This window comes from Aulonocara stuartgranti (assembly GCF_965226115.1).
Source record: "Aulonocara stuartgranti genome assembly, chromosome: 8".
In the NCBI taxonomy this organism is placed as follows: Eukaryota; Metazoa; Chordata; class Actinopteri; order Cichliformes; family Cichlidae; genus Aulonocara; species Aulonocara stuartgranti.
The window spans coordinates 14,036,055-14,063,450 of record NC_138959.1 but is presented as its reverse complement, the minus strand read 5'-3'; the positions used below and the strand labels follow the sequence as shown (position 1 = coordinate 14,063,450).

Sequence of the window (27,396 nt, the reverse complement as noted above, 5' to 3'; positions counted from 1 at the left end):
GTCTTGAAGAGAAAGAACAAATGCTGCCCTCTTTCCTTTTGATTTCACTAAAGAGCAGAAGTCAGACTGCCTCTGAGAAGAGAGGGGCTGTGTGTATTTGGAACAGAAGCTGTAACAACATGCAGTGATTGTCACCCCACGTTCCTTAAAACGCCAAATGCTTTTGCATAAACAACCGGCATATTCACAATTTGTTAAAGTCAGGTGTATTTATGTAAGCACGGTGTGTTTTATCGACTTACCTCTCGTCGTCTAGAAGCCCAGCAGGTTTGTTTGATCTTCCACACCACCGCTGCCACCAGGAGTAGTGACAGAAAGCAACTGTTTTGACAGAGAGGAAACAATATCAGCAAAATATTCTATTTTTTCATATGCATATGCAACATTAAGGTAGCCCCATATGAAATCATTTAAAGCCTTTAGCTACAGTAGAGCTCCTTTTTGGTTGCAAGCAACCTGAATGAATGTCACCGTGACCGAGGACATGCTGTTTTTAATTTAGCTGAAAGTTTTTGCCTTCAGTTTGAAAGATTGTGTAGAATTGTCGAAGTGCATTGTGGGGGAGGAAGGGACACACACACAGACACAAGAAAAAAACTGGCAGATTATATTTTTACTTGCAAGCTTGTTGAAAGCATAATCTCTCTTTGGGTCAAAGGAGCAGGCAGTCCTTCAAATACCAGCTCTGCGCAACACCTCACAACTTGTCGTATTGTTTATTTTTTGTATCTAAACAAAGGGCATATCATTTATTAATTAGTAAGATTTATCATGTTTGGACAAAGCCACATTAGCCCTTTTCTGCTAATCTAAGCGGCCGTGCAACTTCCAGCAATTCTGCAAAACAATGAGCTCAATTTTGCGAGCTTTTCTTACAGTACAAGTACGTAGCTTCGACATGATTAAACTCCTGACATTATCAGTGATCAAGACAGGACAGACTCAAAATTTCAAAGTTTCCTGCTAACAAAACAGCGAAGATGATTTGAAGAGGCGGAATATTCATTTCTCAGTAGACTGAATATTTTGGCTGATTACTTCAATTAATAATCCGACAGCACATTAGTCAAGGGAAATTCAGCAAGGTCCGAGCTCTACCGGGATAGAAAAATATGACTGATTGAGAGCTTCCACTTCATTATCCATGTGACAGATGAGAATGTAAAGATTATTATCTGCTAAAGAGACATTTTAGCTTTGTTTTAATTAAGAACATGTGTCAAATGGTGTTTTTACCTAAGCAAGCTCGTGGAAAGTATTAGTGTTGGCTTACATTTGATTTAATCAATTACTTCAATTACTTTGAACAATCTGAAATTTGAACATTTTATCCACTTGAAACAAATATGGGTAAATATTTTCACATTTCCTTCAAGCCATTCTCTAATCACTGAAATTAAACCTGTGTTAAAGCACAGGAATAAAGGCGATGCCGTTTTGATTTGAAATGCTGCAATAGGAACAGTAAGATGTTGACTTGATATGCTACATTTCTACAACAGGTCCATTGGCCAGGATGTTTGAAGAAAGTGATAACAGGAAAAGAAAAAAATAAGTAAAGTGAAATTTAAGCGTTGACTGAAGTGAAACTCTGCTTCAAATATCACGGTCACACATGAAATGTATTTTAAGCTTTGAAACCGTTTCATTCTTTTAGAAGTACTTGAGCCATCTTAGACACCTTTGAAGATAACAGTGAGCGGCAGAAAAAGGGGTTGAGAGTGTCTGAATGGGATTTTCATGTGGCAGAAATGACCAGACAGATTTTTGGCTGTAGAACACAAAGCGTAATCACGCTAACTAGATTACAACTTAGACAAGTGAAGTTTATGAATTCAGATGAAGAAGAAATATGGAAATAATGGAAAAATACTAGGTGTCAAAAGGCTTGCAGTGGAAAAGGTAAAGTAAACACTGAATAAACATAGTTGAAGAAGAGTCATGCTGTCATTTCGTCGCCCTCTACCTCTTATACAAGGAGGCCTAGAAACCCTGTGGGGTGATTTGACATTTTGTCATCAAGCTGATTATGTTTCCTGCGGATTTCATCCCTCTTCAGAAAAAAAACAAGCTGTTTGTCACTGCATCAAGGCTTTTTTTTCTTTTTCATGGGTCAGTAAAAACTGGACAACAGAAGGACGATGTAGACATTATGAGAATTATTATCACCTCTCTAACAATGGAAACAAATCCTGGATCTTAGAAATACTTAAAGCATAAACAGTTTTTATAACTAATACTGAAACAACAAAAAGAAGGACCAAACTGTAGCTGCGTTGTGTCCATGTTGTGAACCTGTTCAAAACTGTTTTTGTGTGTAATATATTTTAGACAAACTAAACTATCAGCCTCTCTTTTTCTTTCCAACGATTCCTGAAATTGGCTATTGAACTGTAACGTGATACGCTTGAAGCAGAGGATCACTGTTTGTGTGACAGCTTTACGGGAAAGTTATTGTGGGTTGTGTAATGATGGGCAGGTGCCTTGGGCAAAGACGATCTTCTATTCCCTTCGTGACACCTACACACATAGCATTTTAGTCCATTTAGCTACTCTGGGCAGCACAAGATCAAAAAATGAACGCCTATACACAGAAAACAACTCTTGCTATAAGGTCAGTAACCAGAAACCACACATATGGCTGTGGGGAACATCTTCTGAATCTTTTCACAGATAGCAATATTTAGGATAACTTACAGTATAAATTTTGCAATTATACTCACATCTTCTTAACTTATTCAGACTTTGATGTACCTTTGAGACAGCCCAATTTACTCCTTTTAAACATTTCAATGAAAGACTTTCATCGCAGTTCTCTGGATGAAAAATCATTAACAGTCCTCATATCTTGATCGCCCACACCTTCTATTTAGATGGCACTTTCATAGAAATGTGCACCTACTTAAATTGTAACTGGCAGTTCATTTGGCACTTGAAAAAGGAAAATTGCTACCTTGAAGACACAAGAAGCATTTACATGTATTCGGTTAGCAGAACTGACCTAAAAGGCTCACATAACTCAGTAAGGCCCAGGAGAGAAGAGCTGAGAGTGACGATATAGTGGATAATGTTTCCTGACTGGAGAACACTTACAGCCCTGTTTCCAAATAGTAGGGATGCATTGCAAAAATTAAATAAAACCAAACACAAGTATAAAATTAATCATTTAAAACATTTTTTTCCATTAGAAAGTTTTTAAAAAGTTCGTGTTGTGTAACATTTGAGAAGACCAGTTTCTGTAGTTTTAAAGTGAAATGCTTTTAGATGCAGTCAGGCCCATTTCGTGGTGTAGTTCATTTTATAATGTCTCAGATGCTTTTAGTGACTGACAGGTGTGGGCTGCGGAGGGCAAGTTTAAAACCAAGGCTCTTTTCACTGAGCCTGCTGCTCTGTTGCTGCTAATATATACCAGGTTGTGGCCTGGCAACCCGAACAAAGGAGAACTTCCCTACAAAAGACGTTTAATGCATGTCACGGCAACCTTAAAATATATAATTTGGCATTAATGGTTCTTTCACCATCATTCAATATTAGTTTTCTTTATGCTGGGAAACATTATTGCTCAACTCTTATTTGCTCACACAGTCGTTCACCAAGTGAAACATACATATCTAAAAAGCAAAACTAATTGGGTTTCAATCATTTTTTAAACAACAGCTTTTTCTTATTATATACACTTATTTATTTAACCTGTTTTTCTTAGACTGAATCATCTCAACGTAACACCAGGCTTCAGTCTCACAGGCCTAGAAACCAGTCGGTGACGCTGTCATAACCACGATTTGTATTGGTAGAATGACTTTTTCACAAGCGGTTGGTGAAAGTTGCTGGCAATTGACAACTGGCTTGCCAGGTTGCTGTGAATCAGTCTCAAGGCTTTGTGACTAAAAGAAATGACTGAGTTCACGTTTAGGAATAAATAAATAAATATTTTATACACTTACCTGAAAAATGTAACAAAGAACTGGACGAGATCCATAATGCCACCGTGCTGGGAGAAGGCGATCTAGTGAATGGAAAGAAGACGATAAGCAATGACTTACTATGAGAGAAAACGCATGGATATGCGTTATAATTTTAAGATTTCTAATGTATAATTTAACCTAAATTTGTAATTGTGTCTTAAGGTTAATGTTCAATATTGTTAATAGCATTTTTCTTTTCAGATGCATAAATTAAAATAAATACAACATTTTAAAATCCAAAATAACTCACAATGCTGACTTTTTTTTTTTAAATTTAACCCATTGATCTCAGATCTCAGCAATAACGCAGTCTCTCTCTACCATAGCCGACGTATCCAAAAGGCAACATGGCAGTGAATGACGCGTCATCAGAAACATGTTTCATCTTCATTAAAAGAGAGATTACGCACAGTCCTGGCAGCTAAATCACATATAACAGGCCACATCATTGTGACAAGTCATTATCTACTGTAGATGTTTTGAAAGCACTGTAGCCTGAAAGCATTTAGACAAACACACACAATGTCATCTGGAGCCCCTGGTTGGCAACACATTGGTTTGGGTAACGGGGCACAAATTGTGCTTTTAGAGGTGGATTACTTGCGTCACATCTGTTGCGTTGAATGCTAATTTAACAATCAAATTAATCTGGTCTTCCAAAAAAAGAAGAAGAAGGAGAAGATGCGTGGCTGAACCTACACATTTATTTATTCGTGCAGATATGTCTAGATTGTATTGAAATGTAGTGGTTAGCTAAATATTTGGCTATGTCAATATCACAGGAAACAGAAAGGGGTATGTTAATGATCATATAGCATAACAGAGTCACGGGGCTAATATTCTTTAATGACAACTTCATCTACCCCCCAAACTTCTGCCACCTTTGACTTTTTCCAACCCTATTAAGTAGAAAATGAGAATCACTGATCTGAAATAAGATGCTTACTGACATGGCTAACATGACTCACAAAGCACACTGTGCACAGATGTTAGCTGGCTTTTAAGTAAATTGGACATGTCTATTTAGTGCTTATAAAGTTGTTTTTCACACGATATGAGGTCAAAGCAATATGTGTAGGGTTAATTCAGTTTCAATTCATCCATCTAAGCCAATCAATTTCATCATCTGAGAACATTCTTCTATTACAATTGGCCTTTTATTACACGGAGGAACATGCTGACGATACGATTTGGTGGCAACATTTTCCCTCCATGAAAACTGCTCTTTACGATCCAAGTCTATATTTAAATCTGTTTATGTGTTTGGGCCTTACATACAAACCCTCATAAGAAGAAATCCTGTCTTATCTCATCCAGGTCTCCATTCTCATCCATGCATCATGAAGACAAGCAAAGAAAGAGAGACCTTATCCTGTTACAGAAGCTATTTGCTGTACAGCCCAGGCTAGTCCATAATAAATAAGCGACTGTTGGCTGGGAAATCTAATAGAAAACTATTACCAGGCCCCCTCCAAAGATGGATTGACCCCACAGATATTATTACTCCAAGGTGTTCCATTCATTTACCTCGTGAAATTGTAGGACGAAATATAAAAATCAATATTTGGGAGTGGACTAATTAGCAAAATGGATATTGTGTGATATTTGGGGGGGGACAATTGTTATCTCGTTGTATTAAATTGCATGGTGACAGCAGATTCGGGTGTTAATTCTATGGGTTTGACACCTTCCATATCCTAGTACTAATGTACTTTATATCAAACTTAGCATATTCCAGAGAGAGCGTTTCTAAGGCTTAGTTACAATTTATAGAATTAAAATGTTAAGCAACATTTATAATCCCTAAAATGTCAAAGAACACTCCCCGTGTGTGCTGTCCATGGGCAAGCTTTCCTTACAAAGAAACCCTGCCCATCCCCCATCCCTTTACACTAGACCTTTTTGTTTTCCTGCAAGTAGATAAAAGCAAATGGACGAGACATCTTTCAGTGTTGTATTTTCAAGCGGCCCACCAATCAAAGCCTCAATTGGATCCATTCAGGGAGAGGGGCACAAATTTGAAACAATGCTTTTTGCCTTTGCCTGCTAAAAAGCAGCTGTGCACCTATGAACACACATTCATTGAAGGTGTAATTACAATCGAGTGCACTTGAAATCACCCAGAGTGACAATAGAGCTCTGCATGTGCAAAGATGGCTGCTCCTGCTCTTTTTTGTCTTAATTCTTTTATAGATTTATTCATACATACTGTATTCACGTGTGTTTTTAGCATTTTGAAAACAGTCACAGCACATAAGAGAGGATTAGCTCACTGTCTTATCCCCTTCTCATAAGTCAGTCCAAGGTCACACACGCAGTTCTTACCTGGATCTTGATGGGCCATGAGAAGTTACTGACGTAGACATAAAAAGTAATGTTGGGGTTGCTTCTGAAGGTGAACTTCTCGCATGAGAAACTGTCTCTATATTCCTTGATGTTTGTTTTGGACACGATGGGCACCTCCTCTCCAGAGATTGTTCCAGCTGTAGAGTTAAAGAGTTTATGTTCAGAATATAAACATCTAACACACTCATTGTTATTTATGTAAAACAGAAATGTTTTAAATATTTCTAGATGTGGTTGAAAAGCCTAAAAGAGGGACATTAAGTCGTTTGAGACCTAACTTTGCCTTAATGTAACTATAGAAGATGAAGTCTGCATGAGGTCTGCTCAGATCCACTATTGTTAACAATCAGTTCTTGCTTGTGTCCATTTTTAGCTTTTCTCTGAGTGGCATCTTAAAATTTTAAAACAGGATGATGCAATGTGCCTTAAATGAAATTCTGTATGCTAAACACTAAACCGTAAATTTTCTGTGTCTTGTGTATACAAACTTCTTGATATCCCTAATGAAATCAATATATAAACATATTCTGGACTAAAACTCTTAAAACTCAATCTTCCATCTATCTAAACGTTCCAAGTCATTTCTTATTCTTCCTCATGTCAGTGGGTTCTCAACATTGACATTCCAAACCACGGCTCTGAAACAAAAGCAGTGAAAATGACAGCTTGACTGTGGCTACGTGAGCACGTTTATCTTAATTGAAATCACCCCTCCTCTCCCTTCTCCTTCCCCCACCCAAAGGCGCTTCGCGCGCTCGTCGATTGTGAAGAGGGTCCCGTTCCTTCTGAGACACAATATCTTAGCAGAGAAAGGGGACCCAACTTCAAATATTAATAACGCTACTCCAAAAAGGTTAAGGTGGTGGCGAGGCGCGCGGGAGGTTAACGTGTCTTAGTGGCTAGAAAATGTCAGTGCTGTGTGGACAGGAGAAAGCGGCAGATGACTTGAGAGGAGGGGAGGCCAGAGATAAACAGTGGCACTGGACGACTGCAGTGTCCTTGGGTGTCTTTCCTCAGGGAACCTATAATATCCACTCAACAGTGACACGGTACACACTAACGAGAGAAGGCGCGTTGTTGTTCCTGTTATATCTCTTATATTGACTGACTAATTCATTACTTTAATATTTATATCATAATGTTACACACACAGACATTATACTGTATATACATTTATTTTTTTTATTATTATTATTATTATTATTAAAGCACTGATTGTATGGTATTAATCACATTTGTTATTAGATACTTTCTTTTTCAAATTGAATGAAACTGATTAAACAAAGGCTTTGTTTTGTAATTAGGTTCAATTTGAAAGCATCTTAGTCATTATTTCATTTAATGCTGTGAATGTGGGAACAATAGGAACCTTTTATGTCACAGACTTCAGAATAAATAGAGGACATCTAATCAGCCTGAGTCCATGTGGATAAAAATAAGCAACAAATTGTTGTCAGTTTGAATATTGGCTTTGGTGACCTTTGAATGCTGAGAAAGTTTTATAGATGTTTTGTTGGACATTTTTATAACATCCAAATAGCCTCCTGAGACCCAGCCTATTCATTTATGTCCTCTGTCACGCAAATCACAAAAAAACCCAGAAAAAACCCTGAAAGATACTTTTTTTTCTTGGTTCGCGACTTCACGAAACATATAACTTTTGCTGAGAATACCTAATACTATTTGTGACAAAGAAGTTGGAACAGGAGAGACAAACTCACTACTACTAATCTTGCTTATGTCTGTTCTCCTTGTGCCTACATGGCTTCTCTCTGGGTACTCTTGCACTCCAAAAACATGCATGTTGGGTTAATTTGTGATTCTAAATTGGCCAAAAAGTGTGAATGGTTCTCTGTCTTGCTGTGTTAGCCATGCATTATGGTGGCAACCAGTCCAGGGTGTACCCCATCTTTTGCTCTTTGCCAGAGGGGATAGGTTTCAGCCACCTCCAACCCTGAATATCAGATATAATGGATAAAAAAAAAGGATGGATACTAAAATGACTGGGACTAATAACTCACCAGAAACATTTCAAGTACAAAAAGAAGAAGAAGAAAAAAAAAAAAAGAGTACCTGTTGATCCAACCGACCACGTGATGTTCAGGTTGAAGTTATTGGACGCATTTATGGACATTTCCAAATTCTTGGTTTGCTTTAGATGAAAAACATAAATCCATTAATGAAATCATCTAAATACTGCACAATTTACAATTTACATTACAAACGTTTTTACAGCAATGTCAGGCTCAATGTTTCTAATTATCAAAAACAACTGACCAGTAACCAGAATAATTAAATGTGAGTGCCTCAGAGCGCTGCGTTCATGTTAACTCTAACATCGTTCCCGATGACTCACTGAAAACTCTTCTTGAAGAAGTTACCTGCTCAGGCGAGGCCATGAAGTTTATGGCAGTGTAGTGATTATCATCTTCCTGGATGAGACTGAAGGTGAACTGGTAGTCAATCAGAAGATTGTCTGTTTAGAAAACCAGACAGGAAAGAAATTACTCAGATGTTGTCCCATGTCCCGTACATCATACGTAGATGACAGCTTCATCAAGAACTTAGCTGGCAGATGTAGCTTTACCACCACAGGCTAGAGGCTAAAATCTGATTGCTGCAATCAAGCATGGAACTAACAGATTAACCTGACCCTGAGAGTAAATAATCTTCACCAGAGATTAATGAAGTTTTTATTATTAATGAACTGCCACAGATGATTTCACTGGTAATGCTAAATTATCTTTTTTTTTTTTTTTTTTTAAAGGAGATACATGCATCAAATATTTTATTATTAAATGTGTCCTTTCACATTCGTACCACAGCTGTTTACTTTTTCCCTGGGGGACTGCAGGGGCATGAGTACTAAGACAGTGGATGATCGAATTTGCAGGAGCTATTTTTTGGCATATAAATTACATAATTTACCGGCCAGAGTCTGAGATGTCCTGTAAAGCCACAGAATAAAAAGTATTTCTTTATAGGCTTAAATAAGCCTCCTGAAGATCTGACTCATGATTAAAAACAAAAAACAAAAAACTGCATATTAATAGTAAAATGGCATTAAAGCCACAGAAGGCTTTGGGAGATACATTTAGGTCTGCATTTTTCAATTACAAACTACAAACTAACACACACTGCAAAGGAGCTGGATAATGTCGCATGAGTTCAAAGTGCTAATCTATGCTCAGTGGTCTTTTGGATAGTGAGCACTGCCATGTTTACAATAGTGCACAGCTAAGCTCAAGAACAAGTCCCAGTGGTGTCCAGAGGTTAAAACAAGCTTCAGGCTTTTAGTTTCCTGTCTTCCCCCCATTGAGCCTGTTGTCAGGCTGTGGCATTTCAAAAAGGGACAAAACCTTGGCAAAGGCTCTGTTGTCAGTAGCGGAGTGCTGAAAGGCAGATAACAAATCACTAAGTACCGCAGCACCGTGAAGGACACCACATCATGCAAATAAACACACAAAGCACAAACACACCAGCGTGTACAGTATACACAGGAAGGGGGGCACAGATGTGCTACCACTCGGCGCTGGGTGTCAGCTTCGTGTCATTCGAGTTCCTTTTCCATATACGCACACTGATAGTTTGACTTGTTAAGTGAAAGGAAAATCTATCATTTAGTCAACTTTCTAAATGAATAAATGAGTAGGTGCGTGATTGAGTGGGTAGACAAGTGGAGAATTTTTTACTCCTCCGTCTCCTTGATTAGCTCAATCACTCACTCCCTCTGATGCACTTGACATTTTCACGACAAGTCATTCTGTCACCGAACAAGCGCCCCTGGTGCCAAAGTGCTAAAATGCTCCATCTGCCCTGGGCGGAAGAGTGGAAGTGGAAGGAGAGGGGGGAGAGAGAGAGAGAAAGAGAGGGGAGACAGAAAGAGAGAGAGGCAGAGAGAGAGAATCGCCAAGAATAATAAAGGTGTGTGTTTGTGAGAGCGAGTGCATATGAGCTGTCTCTCCAGCAAGTAGCTGTCCAGCGGAGAATTACTCACAGTAACAGGTTCCTCTGAGTGGATTGCCAAGGTAACGGTTTTCTGAGTCACATCTGCAGTGAAGAAAACAGAGAGGAGAGAACAAGATGAAGAAGAGTGCGAACAGATTGAGAGCAAGAATGCCTCTTATCAGAAGCAGTGTCTGCCAAGTGCCAGCGCATTAGCTCCTGCTGTTGGCGCCTCATCAAGTCTCTTACTTTTGACAAAGAGGAAATAATCTGATAGTTTGTAAAAGTTAATTAGATTTTTTTCTCTCTTCCCCCCCCCCAAAAAAATGTTGTTTATCAAAGTCACACATGCACAAAACTTCACATTCCGCTTGATCACAGAGGTCTGTGATCAGGTTTAAGCCCTTAAAATCCTTGGAGCAAAAACAGCTCTTATTTGAATTTTGGAGAAATATAATCTTTAACTGAGAATAACCGGTGATCAAGGGGAATCCTCCTCGTGGAATAAAGTCAGATAAGACAGAGTTTTGCACGTAGTAAGGAGGAAATTTAAAGTTCAAAATGGACCAGGTTTATTGACCCAAGTTAAAATTCAGATGTGATAATCAGAGCTGGGGTTGAACACAGTAACAACAGTCACAGGCTAAATAACTAAATGGTTGTCCCATGACGTTTAATTCTGTCCATAACTCAAAAGTGTTTTTACAGAAAACAGGAGGCTTTTGCTTGGACGCTGTTAAGTGCAACTCCTTGTTTCTCTGATACTTTAGGGCAGGGGTGTCATAATCGCCACAGCAAAGCCCGCAATCCAGCCCTAATTTTTCCTGCTGATAAAGATCTCCAACTTCCTATTCATCCTACAAAATAATTACACGATTTAAAAATCCCTTTAAAAGTGCCTGTTTTTTATTATTTGTTTGTTTTTTCACTATTTACAACATAAATGTCAGTTGTTTACAGTGGATAGTTAATGCATAGTAAAACTAGTTTCTTTGGTACTGTACGTGGCTCATGATGTCAAAGGGGTTTGCAGCCATGCTTTTTTCTCCCTCTAAGGCAGGGATGTCAAACTTACAATAAGCCTAAGAGAGGTTAAATTCAAGTCTCAAGCTTTTCCTTTAAAGTCAACACTTTTTAAACATCCAGGTTTTCCTGTAAGATTGTGTAGTTTGCTAAAACCCACTACAGTTTTGGGTTTTTTTTTTCACAACAAGGATGTTGTGGTATCAGCCCGAAAACAGTCTGACTTTTAAATGAAGTGCTTCCAAGCAAAATAATTTGTTAACATCCACAGAACGCCATCAACTGCTCTGTTTTATCAGCCCCATTGCTTTCTAAAGCCCCCATAATGAGGAGGAACATATGGCAATGTTCACTGGACTGCACTGCTCCGCCTCTCAACGCACGTACATGCATTTAACTGTCCGCAGTTCACTCCGAACTTCACTGTCATCACTCTTTAGCGACTGACCACAATGAGCAGGTTGATGAATGCCACATATGCAATTGAAGCGCACAAATAAGGTGAAAATTGTTGTGTTACTTTAAAGATAAGAAACCTATTATCACACTGATTAGGCTTCACAGTTGGTTCATCTTGCAGACAACCAATTAAACTTGTGAGAATGTGAATATCCGAGGCGGTGTCGAGGAGTCAGAGGGGACGGCAAATAAAGGAGGGAACAGAGTGGAGCGAGCCAACCGAGAGGCACGAACGCCGCTGAGGAGGAGGAGGAGGCCGTCAGTGATGTTACACTGAATGAGGATGACTCTGACTCTAAAAATAATTTGGGACTGGCTTGGTTTGCAGCATTTCAGATTTGCAAGACAGACGCTATCACCACCTAACGTACTGTGCAAAAACCAACAAAAATAAAAACCCAGTCATACGGGGGTTGAAGGTCACCAGACGTCATTCGGCACATTAAATATCACCAGGGAGAAAAAATGTCAAAAATGCTTTAAAAAAAAAAAAAAAGCAAAGCTATTACACAACAGCTTTGATTTGACAACAGCTTTATATGTCACGTATTACTGTAGCTGCTGACTCCTCTCAGACACTCAGGAGTACAGTGCACAGCAGAAGTGACTACACCCCTGTGCAGCAACTTCAAATTCAAATGATTCAAAATTACAACAGTTGCACTACTTTCAAGCTTTCAAACGGGACATTTGGATTTATTCAAAATCCAAACTAACAGTTTCGTTTGACTGCATCATACAAAAGAACACCAACAACAGAAGTCTGCACAGCTTCAATAACTGAATCTGTTCATTTCTCAATATTGTGCATCTCCAGCTATATTATGATGGTAGACTTGATCCTTCTTGGCGTGGAGGACGTTTGTCTTGACATTTTTCAGTGACAATTTTTGCCCAGCCTGTCCTTTGCTGCAGGGGTTGTGTCCCTTTGCCTTTCTCACTGAAATACTGCAAAGGTGTGCTGTTGGATTCGCATCAGAAGGAACACTTTAACAGATTACACTTTTCATTTTATTCATTTAGACAAACTCTTATGTAATTCTGTCCATGTGCTTTGGATCGTTATCATGCTGGAATATTCCTCCTCTCCCAGGCTCCTGGAGTCATCTCGTCGACCATGTCCGTGATGCCCTCTATAAATGTCATCTCTCTAACACCCTTTGCACTCACGCAGCACCATATCATCGCACTCCCACCTCTTCAGTGTCAGGACTATGTGTTCACAGTGGCAGCTCTGGCCAGGTTCGAGCAAAACGTCTTGTAGTTCATCCGATATTAACTTTTTTTTCCTTTCCCCTCTCTCTGTTTTGGTCTCATCAGACCAAAGAATGTGCTCCCACTCTTCATAATGTAGAGCAAGCAAGGTTTTGCATTTTTGCAATGTCACGAAGTCATGATTAAGAGTGATTCTACATATACAGTAACCACTGTGCCAAATCTGAGGCATCTGCCCATTTATTTCGCAGAACGACAATGTACAAGGCAACATTTTAAGAGGATCGTCACTGTGGCTTCAATTACTGGTACTATAGCTCTTATTATACCTGCTGATTACTGCTGCAAATGTGTTTTAACTCATTTTGAGCAGCAATCAACCTCCATGCATCCTTTCTCAGCTTTTATGCAGCATTACAGTCGGATCTTCAAATTCTAGTGTTCACATTTTACAACACTAAAATCACTCTATAGTATTAGATTTTTGTTGTTTAGAAAATAAGGAATAATCCTCTAAACTCTATAAATTATAAAGAGGTGATAAAATTTTTAATCATTTGGTAAACTCATTCAAACTGAAAACGTCATGTAATGAAAACAATAACTCACGCCAATGCACATGTGCAGAAGATGGATTTTTAACACTGCATCTACCCAGCAAAACCTAAATAACAAGGATCGGTGTCTTCAGTGACCTAAAGGAGGCAGGTTCACACAGCTCAGGAGGGGTCAGCTCTGCCCCCTCTTGCTGTTATAATGTTATACAGGCAAGGACAGGGCAGAGTGGTCTTTTACCACGGTACAAAGGACAGAGGACAAATGCTGCCACAGGCTTTTGAGCCTAACAGAACGTCATTGGCAGGGCATTTCAACTGCTTGGCATTTGCAGATGGCAAAACACACAAGTACCCATGTGCTCATCAGTATAATGCAGCTTCCCAACACTGTATCTTAATTTAATCTAGACCTGCATGCATCCGTGCACACATCTGAACTTCAGGCAGTCCCCTTGAACTGTATCTTAATTTAATCTACACTCAGCTTGAACCTTTGCCTGTCCCTGTGCCAGCTCAGTGATTAAAACAGACAAAAATGCAAAGACAGACACAACAACAGAGAAGAAATGTGCTTAAAACCCTTACAGTTTAATTCACATCTGTGCAGGCTAGCACAGGCATGCATATGTTCACACACTCTTGAGAGGTACAGCACGTTACCCCCGAGCATGTGAAGGATCCTGAACACTGGATGCATCCAAATGAGCAATATGATAAATATTTCCCTCGCCAGTTTTATTTGACTCATCGCTATGATGCAGCTCAGACCTCTTCAATCGCTTTCAAAAGCACTTCTATTCTGCACCGATGCACCCTTCACTTCATTAGTGCAGCTATTATTTGGAGGTCCTAATGGCATCAGTAGATGCAGAGCATGCACGAGTGAAAATCTGCATGTGTGTACTTCTGTGCACAATGCTCAAAAGGCAGAGTACCCTTGCGAAGAGGTCTTTATTTAGGCTTACAGGGAGGGATGGTGCAAGTGAGCGGCTGACAGTGTTTGGGGACACAATGATTATATGTAATGAGAGCTTGAAAGTTACAAGATATAAAAAAAAGTAATTAGATTACACTTGTGTCATTACACCAACGTAGCTGTATATGAAACCTGGTTTGATTTTGACATTAGAGATGCAAACATGCATTATGTATTGGAAATGTCAGGGCTCCATAAAGATCTCTGCAGCAATCATCCTTGATATGATCTGGTAGGTTATATGTACTATGCATTATATATTAACTCATTCACTGCCAGCCATTTTCAAATCAGGTAACTCCCCACTGCCAGGGTTTTTGAGCATTTTTACTCATTTTTGAAGAGCCACAGAAAACTGTGTGTTATGATCATATAAACGCTGAACCTACCAAAATGAAGAACAGACTCTCTTCTTTCATCCAAAAAAAAAAGCTTGTTTCTACCATTTTCCATTCTTTAGTAATCAGCTGTAGAAGAGAGGTGGGTTCCACCAAAAATGCCTGTTTTGACCAAAAAAAGGGAGAAAACGAGCTTTTTGTGAAAAATACATTTCAAGCAGAAAAGTGCCTTTGACACTAATATTTCTTGCTTTGTGACACCTCTAACATATAAAAGTTTTTCACTTCTATAAAACAGAAATAACACTGAGAAAGGTTATGTTTTATCAAAACAATTTATTTACAAATATATGAAAAAATAAAATTCACTGACAAGCTGCCCGAGGTTGTATTCTGGCCCCTCCCATTGAAAAACGTAATTGACGTCTATAGACGTCAATGGCAGTGAATGAGTTAAGTTGCATTATATTAAGGCATATTATGTTTTTAACTTTGCATAAGCGAGTGGCAGTCTTTTGGTTAGATAAACAAAGCACAAAGCCAACCCATTAAGTACCAAAAACTGCTTAGTGACCACTTAAAGTTGGCTCCAAAAGACATACAACCCTCAGAGAACAACTTAGGCCCATTTCAAAACTCCCTTTTATTGCAAAAGTGTTAAAAATAAAAGGTAACTGCACTTCGGTTCTATGGAAGAATTGAACTTTCTCTAAAAGTTTCAGTCTGGTTCCCATAGAGGTCCCTTGGCAGAGCCTGCTGTTCTCAAGTGATTTGTTGATGTTCAGGGATTCAGGAGAGTTCATTCGAAGTGATGTTGGATTTAAGCCCAGCCTTTGACAATACTGACCAACAAGTATTGATCAAGAGGTTGAAACAGCAGGTGAGCAAGTCTGGTCCAGCATTTGAACAGTTCACTTTAATGCTTATAGAAGCGTCTCCATTGCCACATCAACTTACAAATCATCACTCTGCCACTCTCACATGGTGTTCCACAGGGTTCTGTTCTTGGCCCCATTTTCATTCATTGTACAGTGGGATGCAAATATTTGGGCAACCTTGTTAATAGTCATTATTTTTCTGTATAAATCGTTGGTTGTTACAATAAAAAATGTCAGTCAAATATATTATATGGGAGACAGGTGTTTTTCTTGGAATGCTGTGTTCCTTTTCCTCCATGTATAACGCCCCTTGTTATGCTCAAATAACTCAATTTTAGTTTCATCAGTCCACAGCACCTTATTCCAGAATGAAGCTGGCTTGTCCAAATGTGCTTTAGGAAACCTCAAGCGACTCTGTTTGTGCTGTGGGCAGAGAAAAGGCTTCCTCTGCATCACTCTCACGTACAGCATCTCCTTGTGCAAAGTGCACCGAATGCTTGAACAATGCACAGTGACTCCATCTGCTGCAAGATGATGTTGTAGGTCTTTGGTGCTGGTCTGTGGGTTGACTCTGACTGTTCTCACCATTCGTTGCTTCTGTCTATCTGAGATTTTTCTTGGTCTGCCACTTCGAGCCTTAACTTGAACTGAGCCTGTGGTCTTCAATTTTCTCAATATGTCCCTAACTGTGGAAACAGACAGCTTAAATCTCTGAGACAACTTTCTGTATCCTTCCCCTAAACCATGACTGTGAACAATCTTTGTCTTCAGGTCATTTGAGAGTTGTTTTGAGACCCCCATGTTGCTATTCTTCAGAGAAAATTAAAAGAGGAGGGAAACTTACAATTGACCCCCTTAAATTATCTCATTATTGGATTCACCTGTGTATGTAGGTCAGGGGTCACTGAGCTTACCAAGCCAATTTGAGTTCCAATAATTAGCTCTAAAGGTTTTGGAATCAATAAAATGACAACAGTGCCCAAATTTATGCACCTGCCTGATTTTGTTTAAACAATTATTGCACACTTTCTGTAAATCCAATAAACTTCATTTCACTTCTCAAATATCACTGTGTGTGTGTCTCCTATATGATATATTCTTTCTTTGGCTCTCGGAGGAGGCGGACGCACTTTTTCTCCTCTCCCTTATCTTCCCTGCTAGTTCTTATGTCCTTGTCTAGTCTCGTGTCTTTTTTGTATTACTTTCCCTGGAACACTCTCTCACAGTCTGTGTCAATAACCTAAAAGAGAATTATGGATTTGATCAACTGGTCTCTGAATGCTATTGACACCCTTTGACGAGAAGTCTGGGCTCGGGAGAACCCGAGTGCCCTGGAGGGACTTTCCCTGCTGGATACACGATGGACGGGTGGCAGAGGATCGTGTGCCTGGCGGGACTGTCGATCGAGGATGCTGAAGATATCTACCTATTCGGAACCACGATAACAGGGTTCTTGCTGATCGGAGCTGGCTTGGCCCTGGCTTATTGGAGAATTAAGAGAGCGGAACCGGCTGTTCAAACCCCCACAAGGCTGCCCGCTGGGATTGGAACGATAGGTGCGACTTCTCAGAAAGGGCTCACTGAAGGCAGCATGGTTAAGAGCTTGGAGGTGCATACGATTGCAATGAATGCTCAGAATAACACCTTTGAGCGTATGTATGTTGGATTAGATCAGGAAAGAATCAACTCAGAACAACATCTCTGGGCGGAAGCTGGATTACATCTCGGATCAGTTGGCTGCGGTCGTGAGGTCTCAGAATCTGCTATGTGAGCAAAAGAGTGACAAGACCACAGAATCGACGGCTAATAACATCACGGAGAAACTCGCGGCTATCCAACGGGAGATTGAGAGACCTGTGTCGGAGTGTTAAAAACAGCTTGAAATTCTCATGAGTTGTTTGCAAAAGAAAAATCACCATCATAATCCGGCTACCCCTTCGGCGCCAGCTGTGGGCTCAAGGCTGGAGCCGAACAAAAACTCCCTGATAACGACTGTGTTGAGTCTGTTCCTTCCCATTCCATGCAAGGCCACCTGGGTTGGCTGGAAGACTGTTTACTTAGCCTGGCAGGGCGAAGGACACTGTCTCAGCTGAACTATGGACACGCACACACATACATATATTGATACTGATAAGCACTCACTGACGCATCACCCTCCCTATCCAACGCCACCTCCAACGCTTACCTCCCCTCCGATGTGGACATCGGGTCAGCTGGAGGCGCAGATCAGATGTACACACTGGAACACTTTCCCATGTTGCTGTCTGTGTTTATTGTGCTATGGTGTGTTGATACCTGTGCATTCCTGTATTATCCTTTTGTGTTGCACATTTCAATGTTTTTTTCCTCACTACCTGGCCTGACCTGTCTCCCCAATGTGATGTTTGTATTGTATGTACGGTCGGCAAGGTCTGTCATCTCGGTTGTGGGCAAAAGACCTGCAACTGACAAATAAAGGCTATCTCATCTCATTTCATTTAACTGACATTTTTTATTGTAACAACCAACGATTTATACAGGGAAATAATGACTATTAACAAGGTTGCCCAAACTTTTGCACCCCACTGTATTTACTTCCTTTATATCGGCATTTAAGATCATTTACCAACAATTTTTTAAAACCCTGGCATGTTGATGATATTCAGCTTTATATCACTTTTAAACCTCAGTGTTTTTCTAAAGTTTTAATTGTCGCCCCTGCTACCCTGTTATTTAAAATCTGGGTTCACTCTTCTGTTATGTTAACCAATCTATTAAAAAAAACCTGGGAGTTGTTTTGCGTGGGGAGTTGTCAGTGGTTCTGCATGTTTGTAAGCATCTCTTTAGCTCTTGTTTTCATCAGTTAAGAAAGAGTACATTTCCTCCTGTTATATCTAAGTCAGAGATTTAGATTTTTGTTTTATTTTATTTTTTTAAACTATTGCAATTCACCTCTTCACCTGCCTCAAACAATCCCTCCATGCATCATCTACAGCTTGTGCAGAATGCTGCTGAAAAGCTTATCTGGTTATACAAAATTCTCATGTTACACCTCTGCTGATCTAAGACTAAAAACTAAAAGTGACAGATCCTTTGTAATCATGGCAGCCCATTCTTTGCCCCCCAGTTTATGATCTGTGAGCCCAGCAGATTCATTCAAAACAGAGCCTGTCAATGACACAGACACGGCCATGAGTATGTCTGAATGTAGCCATCATGAGCATAACGGCAAAGTAACCTACAAAATAACAGAGTGCCCTCACTTTAGAAGTGTTGTTTTGGGAGTTTTTTAGTACTGTTGAAATTTCAAGGTGATAATCAGCAACAGCTACAAGGATCTTCTCGAAGCTGGCTTCAAAGCTTTGCCTGGCCTGTTCTGATACTCGAGTCTGATTCTGCAGTAAATGAGAAAATACGTTTCTTTTATTAACTGTTATCCACCTGCTATCTGAGTATAACACTACACTGTACTGCACTGCACAACATTAAATCTAGTAGCAAAAATCAATGTGACATTTTTTCCAATTGTGCAAAGTGTTAGTTATTTGCTCTCAATGTTGACTGAAAGCACTGAGGGTTTGGAAAGGTCTCGCTCTCCTGTAGCCCTTCTTTCTTTCTTTCTTCTTTGATTTCTCTGCAGTCTTTCCCTCTTATTCCCATAACCTTTATGAATTCTTCTAGTCAATGTTTTTATTTTTCATGTATATTGTGATCATGCATTATTTTCCTTGTGTTTTCAAAGAGAATTATAAAAGCAGAAAAGCAGGAGGGGGATTATCTCATTTTGATCAAAACACAAAGGAGTGTTGGGTGACTTTGGAGAGAGAAAAAAAATCATTAGATTGTGGGTGAGTGTGTACGTAAGCACACATATGTTTGCCGCTGACCCATCCATAAGGCTTATTGCATTAGGGTTATCAGAAATATCAGTCTCCATTATGCTTACAACTGGGAAAGCAGACAGCTAAGAGATGGTCCTCCTACGCGAGTGGATTCGACTGTGTCAGCAGAAATCACCCTGGAGGTGGAGTTCCTGGCAAATAGTGCCAACTGCCTGTTTTTACACCACAGGGCCATTAGCATCAGCATCTAAGCCTCGACATGAGGAGAAATTGAGCCGTTCTTATTGGTCAGAAATCAATCCTCATAACTATATTATGAAAATCATGAGTCACTGCAGGAGATAAATCATGTAATTAAAAAATCCCATTAAATTTATTTTAAAAATGGCTGGTGAAAGTCAGGCTATATAATGACTTAAAATCAACCAAAGTAATTGTTTTAATGCCTTTTGGAATTATCCATGACGGCAATACGGGGGCCAAATTAAACAATTACGCAAACACACTGATCCACTTCACCACAGAAATTGAATATTTTTAACATACTAATTATTTGTTTGTCAAGAAAGACCTCTTTTGGGTAACCAGCTACCCGTTACTCTACTTTACAACAATGTTGTTTTGCTAGGATTGGTTTAACTCAATCAGCAGTTCAATTTGTGTGTCTGTAAAGACAAATTACAATTTTTTTAAAGCATGAAGAAAGCACATAGTGCTTTCCTACAGCCGGGTACCTCACTTGTTTTCCTTAAAACAGCCTCAAGCACATCTTCAAGGCTCTATCCCAAGTGATTACTGACACGCTTATGTTGTTCAGAGAATCGCTCTGAACACATTACCGTGAGTCAGTGGAGTTTAGTCGGAACATTGTTGGTATTTCTGATCTGACCTTTCTGATACTGAAATAAAACTCAGCCAAAAGAGCAAGTACTACAATGAGGTCAGCCGCAGGTCATAAGTAATGGGACAACAGCTCCTAAAAACTGAGTGCACTGAAAAGAGGTGAGATTTCAACCCAGATCTTCATCGGGTAAACAGTCACCAGTAATCAGGCAGCAACTTTTTTCCATCACTTAAATGGTATTTTTCTATTGTGGATTTAATACGAATATATATAATCAGATACTTTACATTATTTTTTTTATCTTGTTATTCTGTTATCAACCTCAACCAGCCACAAACCGAAATCAGCTGATTTCCAGCATTTTCAGTCTTGACCCGTAAACAGCCAATCATCCTCACGTGTGTCCGATTACAGGCCGGTCCATTTCACGCGCAACACGCACCCAGCACCGCAGGCACACAGCTGCACACTCGCAGTCACACGCTAACATGTCATTAGTGTGGAAGCTCCTTACTGAGAGTGAAGACACAAAGTTGTCCAAAGTAAACATAAAACGCTCATAACAATAAACTTAATGAGACACTTCAGTCACCTTCACCCAGATGAATACAGACATTTTAAAGAAGCTAACAAAGGCAAAGTGGATCAATCTAAAGCAACCCAAAGCTCAGAACCAGCTACAAGTCATCAGCCTCGGTATGAGCAAAGCACAAAAGTAGCTACAAGGAGAAAACAAAAAACAGCCCTGCTATCTAGTGCATTTATACACATAGTGGAAAATGATGGAAGCAGTCAGTGCATCTTCCATGGTTAAATTTCAGGAACAAAATTTGTATGAGTGAGTGTGAGAGAGCGAGAAGTGACCAATATACTCACAGCTGGCACTGGTCTCCTTTGATCCCCTTGGTGGTGCAGAAACACTTGCCGGTTAACACCTGACACACACTTGCATGACCATTACACTTGCAGGCTGTAACAGGCAAAACCAGATGGAAAAGAAGGTTGGGAAGACAGAGAGTAGCAAAGCCAAAAAAGAAAAGGAAAAAAGACAGGTACAAGAACAGAAATGATCAATATCAAACCTGAACAAAAAAGAAAAAAAACTTGATACAGTAAACACATGGCTGGTTTGGATTTGTACACTTATATGTGATCAGTTATACATTTGAAACCTGTGCAGGTAAGACTGCAAGGAGGGGGAAATTGATATTGATCTGGGTAAGATGGTAAACAAATGTATTTCCCAAAAGACTGGCTGAACTTCAAAGACATGAAGGAGAACCACCACCTCCAAACAAAGGCTAAGATACCCGCTAGGCATGTGTGTCTGTGTGTGTGTAAAGAATACAGAAAGTGCTGCAATAGATGTGTGACAGATGAGTGAATTGGCGTCTAAAGTGCTTCTACTGTGACAGCCTTTCAGGTTTGCTTTTGCAGGACAAAAAAAAGAAGGAAAAAAAAACACTGACCAATTCTTTTCAGTTCAGTAATCATTAAAACACTGAAAAGGTGCATTACTGAAGGACCAGTGGATCCTCCTCCCTCCTTTCCAAGTAGTGCACCCTTTCCAGCATGGCATGAATATTTTAGGAGACTGGAAAGCTTTTAACTGAGTATACTGACACTTCCTCCAACACTTCTTGTTATTGACAGCTGGTGATACGGGGATTTAATTTGACTATGTGAAAGCCACATTAGATGTGGTTCTCCTCGCTGTGAATTTATTCACATGTTCCTATCACAAATTATGATTTTTTTTGTCCTCAGGCTCCAGGAGAATGAGGAGAATAGTGACAGGTATTCACTGGTGCAGTTTCACTTTCCAACTCACAGCTTTAGCCTGAGCAGCAACATATGGTATCTGAGACTGTAAAGCGCCCACAAAATTTGTGTCTCCCATGTCTGGCGAGTCACACAAAACCCCACATGTAACTTCTCAGGAATGCTATTCATGTCTCATAACCATTGAGTGCAGCTAAATCTCCTCTCAACAAGGAGCCTGTACTCCCAGCCTTCAGCCAGTCTGTGATCCATTCATTAAGAAACACAAGCCAAGACAGTTATCAGATACTAGTGTGATCATTGTGTATTTGATTTAATACCCATTCCTGTATTGCGTTCACATCGACTCTCCACAATAAATTTAGCAGACATTATGTGTTTTGGCTTAGAAAACAGGAATTCAGCATAATTTATGGGTTGCAGTCACTTAAGAAAAATTTATTTGCCATTGGGCAGGAGACTGGGATAATAAATCTCCCTCATGAGCTAATCAAAAACTCAATCAAAAGAGGTTTTCTATCAAGAAAGAGCACCACACCCAGAAAACTGGTAAAGCAGTTAGGCTACTGAGCTGCATGTGTTGAAGTTTGTATTAAGTTGAGCTTAAAGCATCAATTTTCCCCCTTCCTAGCTGTGTGTGTGTGTGTGTGTGTCAGGCTGTGTGCATGTTCACAGTGTAAATTTAAAGTATTTGGATCCCATGGGTGGAAAGTGCCTGTTTAGGAAACCAACATATTGCATGTCATTAATCAAACATGAGTGGGCAAATTATCACTATCAACACTCAATAGTGCCCTCTGTTGGTTATCAACTTGCATTACACCATATTCACCACATATTACATCAATTAGAATTCAAAAAGCAGGCCATATCCTTCTAAAAAGCTTAATTATCACTTACACAAAGCAGGTTGAGTCAAATTAAAACAACCTAGAGAAGGCACTCTGTGTTGTATCATTTAAACTTCATAATGCTGATCTCCTGCATTGCAATGAAATCTATAACGATGATGAGAACATGCTTGGGAGGGGGCGCTTGTTGGGGTTAAAGTACATCACTCGACTGCCTCAACAAAAACAAGTGGAGCCATTAAGTCGTATGCATGCAGAATAACCAATGTCTGTTGTGATGCGGCACTCACCCTGGCATTTGCCGCCATTGGTCGGGTCGCCATGGTAACCAGGCATGCAGGTCTCGCAGTTAGGACCGGTGGTGAGGTTACGGCATTGCTCACAAACGCTGCCGTTAACGCACGTGCTGTGGCCGTTACACTGGCATGCTGCAAAAAAAGACAGAAGAGTTCATTCTGCTGCTTTGTCACAGCAAGAAAAATGAAAAATTATAGGAAATTTATTAACTTGACAACCCAAGCAAATATTCTTGGATTCATAAGCTGCCTTTGTCATATGTGAGTTGTTATAGCATCCTAGAAATCCAAAAGCTTTTTGTTGTTTGACTTGTTATTTTATCCAGACCTGCCTTTTAAAATATTTGTAATATTTGTAATAGTTTAATCCTTTAATCAACCTGAAGATAATCTATTCAACAATTTGCAGATTAACCTTGTTGTTACTGATTTTTCAGACAAAGTGTGTGGACACAGTGAGCATGTAAGAAACTATGCATCAGTATGACCCCCGATATTTTAGGATGGATAACGTCCACTCCTTAAACTACCTGTATCTGACGGTAAATAGAAGTGCTCGCGCTATCGAGCAGTTGTTGAAGTAATTTGCTAAAAATTATTATGCTTGGAACACAAAGTAGCAGCCATGAAAGAAGCAATGCTACCTTAATGGCAACAGGCCTAGACTGCCAGGAGGCGTTTTCTGTTTAAAACAAGTGCTGTCTTACTAGAGGGGGGGGGGGTCATCTGATTGTTGGGGGTTTTCTCTCTAATATTAAAGGGTCTTTACCCTAATATATAAAGCACACCAAGACGCTAATTGTTGTGATGTGATGCTATATAAGTGAAACTGAACTGACTTGCTAAATAGCATGTAACTGGAAAGATGAATAGTTTATGTGCATTTTTAGCCAAGCAGAACAGTTTCAAGGTGGGTATCCATTAGCGTCACCAGTGTAGTTTATGGCAAATGTAAAATACGGCCACAATCTCCCTTTCTGTCCCTGAGATGTGGTGTTCAATAATGCCCAAATCCTACTTGACATTTGTGTGAATCATATGAATTTTTGAGGTCACCCCAACCTTGACGACGGATCACTAAAATCGAATCAGTTCATCTTTGAGTCCAAATACAGGTCTGTTCTAAATTTGAAGAAAGTCCCTCAAGGCATTCACGAGAGCGTTTGGGAAGGATGGACAGACAATTCAAAACTCTAATGGGTCCACGATGGCAGCAACGGCGGCCGGAGGCACCATGCTATAAAAAGTGAACAACTGAGAAAAAGACACAATGATGGTGGAGTTCAAGCCTAGAGGCGTAAAACTCTAATTGGGCAAAATATTACAAGTCTTTTAATTCATTCTAGACTCACCAAAACTCACACAAATATCTGATTTCTTGAGGTTTTTTAAGTAATCCGCGAGCTGCTGAGCGCTGCTCACATTCTCAGTTTACAACTTACAGTGGCTACATTATCATCTTACATAACATAGCAGTATGGACAGGGGCTTCATGAAAGCATGAAACGTCACACCGGCATAAGGTTGCATGGAATCAGCAGGGACGGATTAGTTGCATAGGGAGGCTGTAACAGGAGTCCATGGTAGAGTTTTTTGTTTTTGTTTTTTTTTCCCCCTAAGCTTAAGTAGTGACCTCCAATAGGTAATAATGCCTCACTTGACATGACAGATGGTTTGTAATTTCAGTTAGCTTGACAGGAAGTTTAGCACTCACCGGGGCACTGAATGAAGGCCCACTCGTAGCCTTTGTCTTTGGGGCAGATGCCTGGCTCCAGGCTCATGTCGTGCGACGGGCCCTGCTGGCCCTGCTTCGCCAGTCTTTTCATGGGACCCCGGAACGAACCTTCCATGCACAGGCCCTTTCCTGTGCTGGTGGGATCTCCGCACCAGCCGCACTCAGGTTGCTCCAAGCACTGAGAACACGTCCGCAGGCCTGAACAGTTCTGGGCTGCAGGAGAGGAAAAATGCAGGTAATTGTATGTTTTAACCCACCACCACTGCCATCATTTTTCCATTCCATTTTACTAGAGTCATCACAACACAATGATAAAACGACAAAAACAAAACATCAGCCACAGCACCGAAGGCTTAATGCTGGAGCAGACTAAATTCTGAACAATGTTGCTTTTATATGCATATTGTTGAATTCTATCCTTTGTACTAGTCACCCTAATTTATTTCTGAGCATTTGTAGGCAATGGACAGGTTATCTAGTGAGGTGGCAGGACAACAGATCTAAACACAGATAAAAGGATACGAAACAACTTGCTGAGCGTTTAATACCTGACGCAGTCTGAGAAGTTTGTATAATGAGAGCAAATGCGTCAGATAACCAAGGCCCCTGAAAAGTTTGATTTGAGAAAAAGTCCCACAAAAGGATTAAGTGTGATGTGTGAAGTAGCTCCGCACAAAAAGCTTAGAAACCCAAGGGAGCGATGCCGTTTTTGTCAGTTGAGAGATGAACTTTCAGGCCTCTAAACTGTTTGAGCGCCACCACTCGCCTGCCAGACAGACACTTTAGCGGAGAAAATGCCACTACTATTTTAAGGAGACAAACATTGAGTGCTTTTACCTCAGTTTATGTCAAACAAATCTCTAGCTATTCCACTAATGGATGTGAAACCATGACAACACAAGAGCAATAAGCACAAAGTAAGGCCATTTAAGATTGTTTTGACGACAAGACGTAAGTGGCGAATTTCTCAGGAACACGTCCTTCTGAGAAAAGAAAGCAGCAGCTGGATGGGGACTTTTGTCTTGCCACACAACAAGAAGCATGTTGAAGCACAAAATCTGCCACGAAAACATGAATCACGTCTCTCACTTGGATTCTGACAGATAAATCAATATCTAAGAACTAAATCTGATGCCTAGATAGGCTCTGTTAAGTGGATGTTGATTATGACTCTGTCTGCACCCGAGAAACAAGATTCTCTTCATCCTGCATCACCAGTTTTCATCATCACAGCATATACAGCCTGACTAAGGTTTCCTCAAAAACCCTGAATTAACTGAGAAACATAAGGAGCTTGTGCCACGCCTCATTTCTTTATATTTTGCTGGATACATTGAAAATTGATGAAGTTTACTGAAACATTTGCAGTGTTGTGATGTATCTGGGATAAAAAGTGTCTTAATCTTGTCGTCTGTGATTTGATGGACCTGTAACGCTCGCCTGAGGACAGATATTCAAACAGTTTAGATGCGTCCCTTAGGATTCAGAGTACTTTCTGCAAGCAGTACGATGTGTATACGTCTCCAAGTGCTGGCAACTGTGTCTTGGTGATCTTTTTGTTCAGCTTTTATGACGTTCCGCAGTCCCTTTTTTTTATCCGCTTCATAGATGTTACCTTACCATGTCAGCATGCTGCAAAGGAGGACACTTTTAATAGTGTGCCAGCAGAAAGACACCAGAAGGTTTTGAGACAGGTTTATGTTCCTCATAGTTTTCAGGAATTACAGTCTATCTTGGGCTTTTTTCTTTTAACAAGGCTGTGTGTATTCTGTACATCCTCTCAATTACGTTCAATGGTATCTGGGCATTCTGATCCAGCCCTGTGTCCATCCCTGATCCCTGCGTGCATCCATCCATCCATTCAGTTAATTTAGGGTCGCAGGGGAACCTATCCCAGCTGCCATGGGACAAGAAGTGGAGTACACCCCAGACAGGTTCCCCAGTATGTCACAGAGTCAACATTCTGATTTTTCCTGAAGTCAGTTATTAGTTCTTTGGTGTTTGTGGTGTTAGAAGCCAGATTGTTTCAGTACACCAATCTGTCAGCCTCTGAGCCTCCTCTCTGTGGCCAGACTCATCCCCACCAGTGAGCAGTCCTATTTCCACCGTCTCATCTACAAACCTAACAATGACATTTATGCAGTCTTATACATACAGACAGTACAGGAAAAGGCTAAAAACACAGCCTTGTCGGGCTCCTGTGCTGAGGAGAGGATTGAGGAGCAGTGGGGGCCCATCCTGACCAACTGTGGTATTAAATGTTCCCTGTGGTTTCAGGCGGTCCATGTGGTGTAGAAGGTGATGGGAATGGCATCATCTGTTGATGCTGGTTCTGTCTGTGTACTGACATGGGCCCAGAGTAGGT

At 40.1% G+C, this 27,396-nt stretch overlaps 1 protein-coding gene across 1 annotated transcript in view; it reads right to left on the bottom strand.

Annotated features, from left to right (window-relative positions):
* The window catches only part of atrnl1b (attractin-like 1b), a 72,026-nt gene that overhangs the window by 22,429 nt on the left and 22,201 nt on the right, over positions 1–27,396 (bottom strand). The window contains exons 18-26 of the mRNA XM_082544188.1: positions 25,011–25,244; positions 23,291–23,428; positions 21,244–21,337; positions 10,309–10,361; positions 8,693–8,787; positions 8,385–8,463; positions 6,291–6,448; positions 3,945–4,006; positions 243–321 (exon numbers count right to left, since the gene is read on the bottom strand). Of these exons, the coding sequence (XP_082400314.1) occupies positions 243–321; positions 3,945–4,006; positions 6,291–6,448; positions 8,385–8,463; positions 8,693–8,787; positions 10,309–10,361; positions 21,244–21,337; positions 23,291–23,428; positions 25,011–25,244 (992 nt within the window). The remainder of the gene's footprint in view (positions 1–242; positions 322–3,944; positions 4,007–6,290; positions 6,449–8,384; positions 8,464–8,692; positions 8,788–10,308; positions 10,362–21,243; positions 21,338–23,290; positions 23,429–25,010; positions 25,245–27,396) is intronic.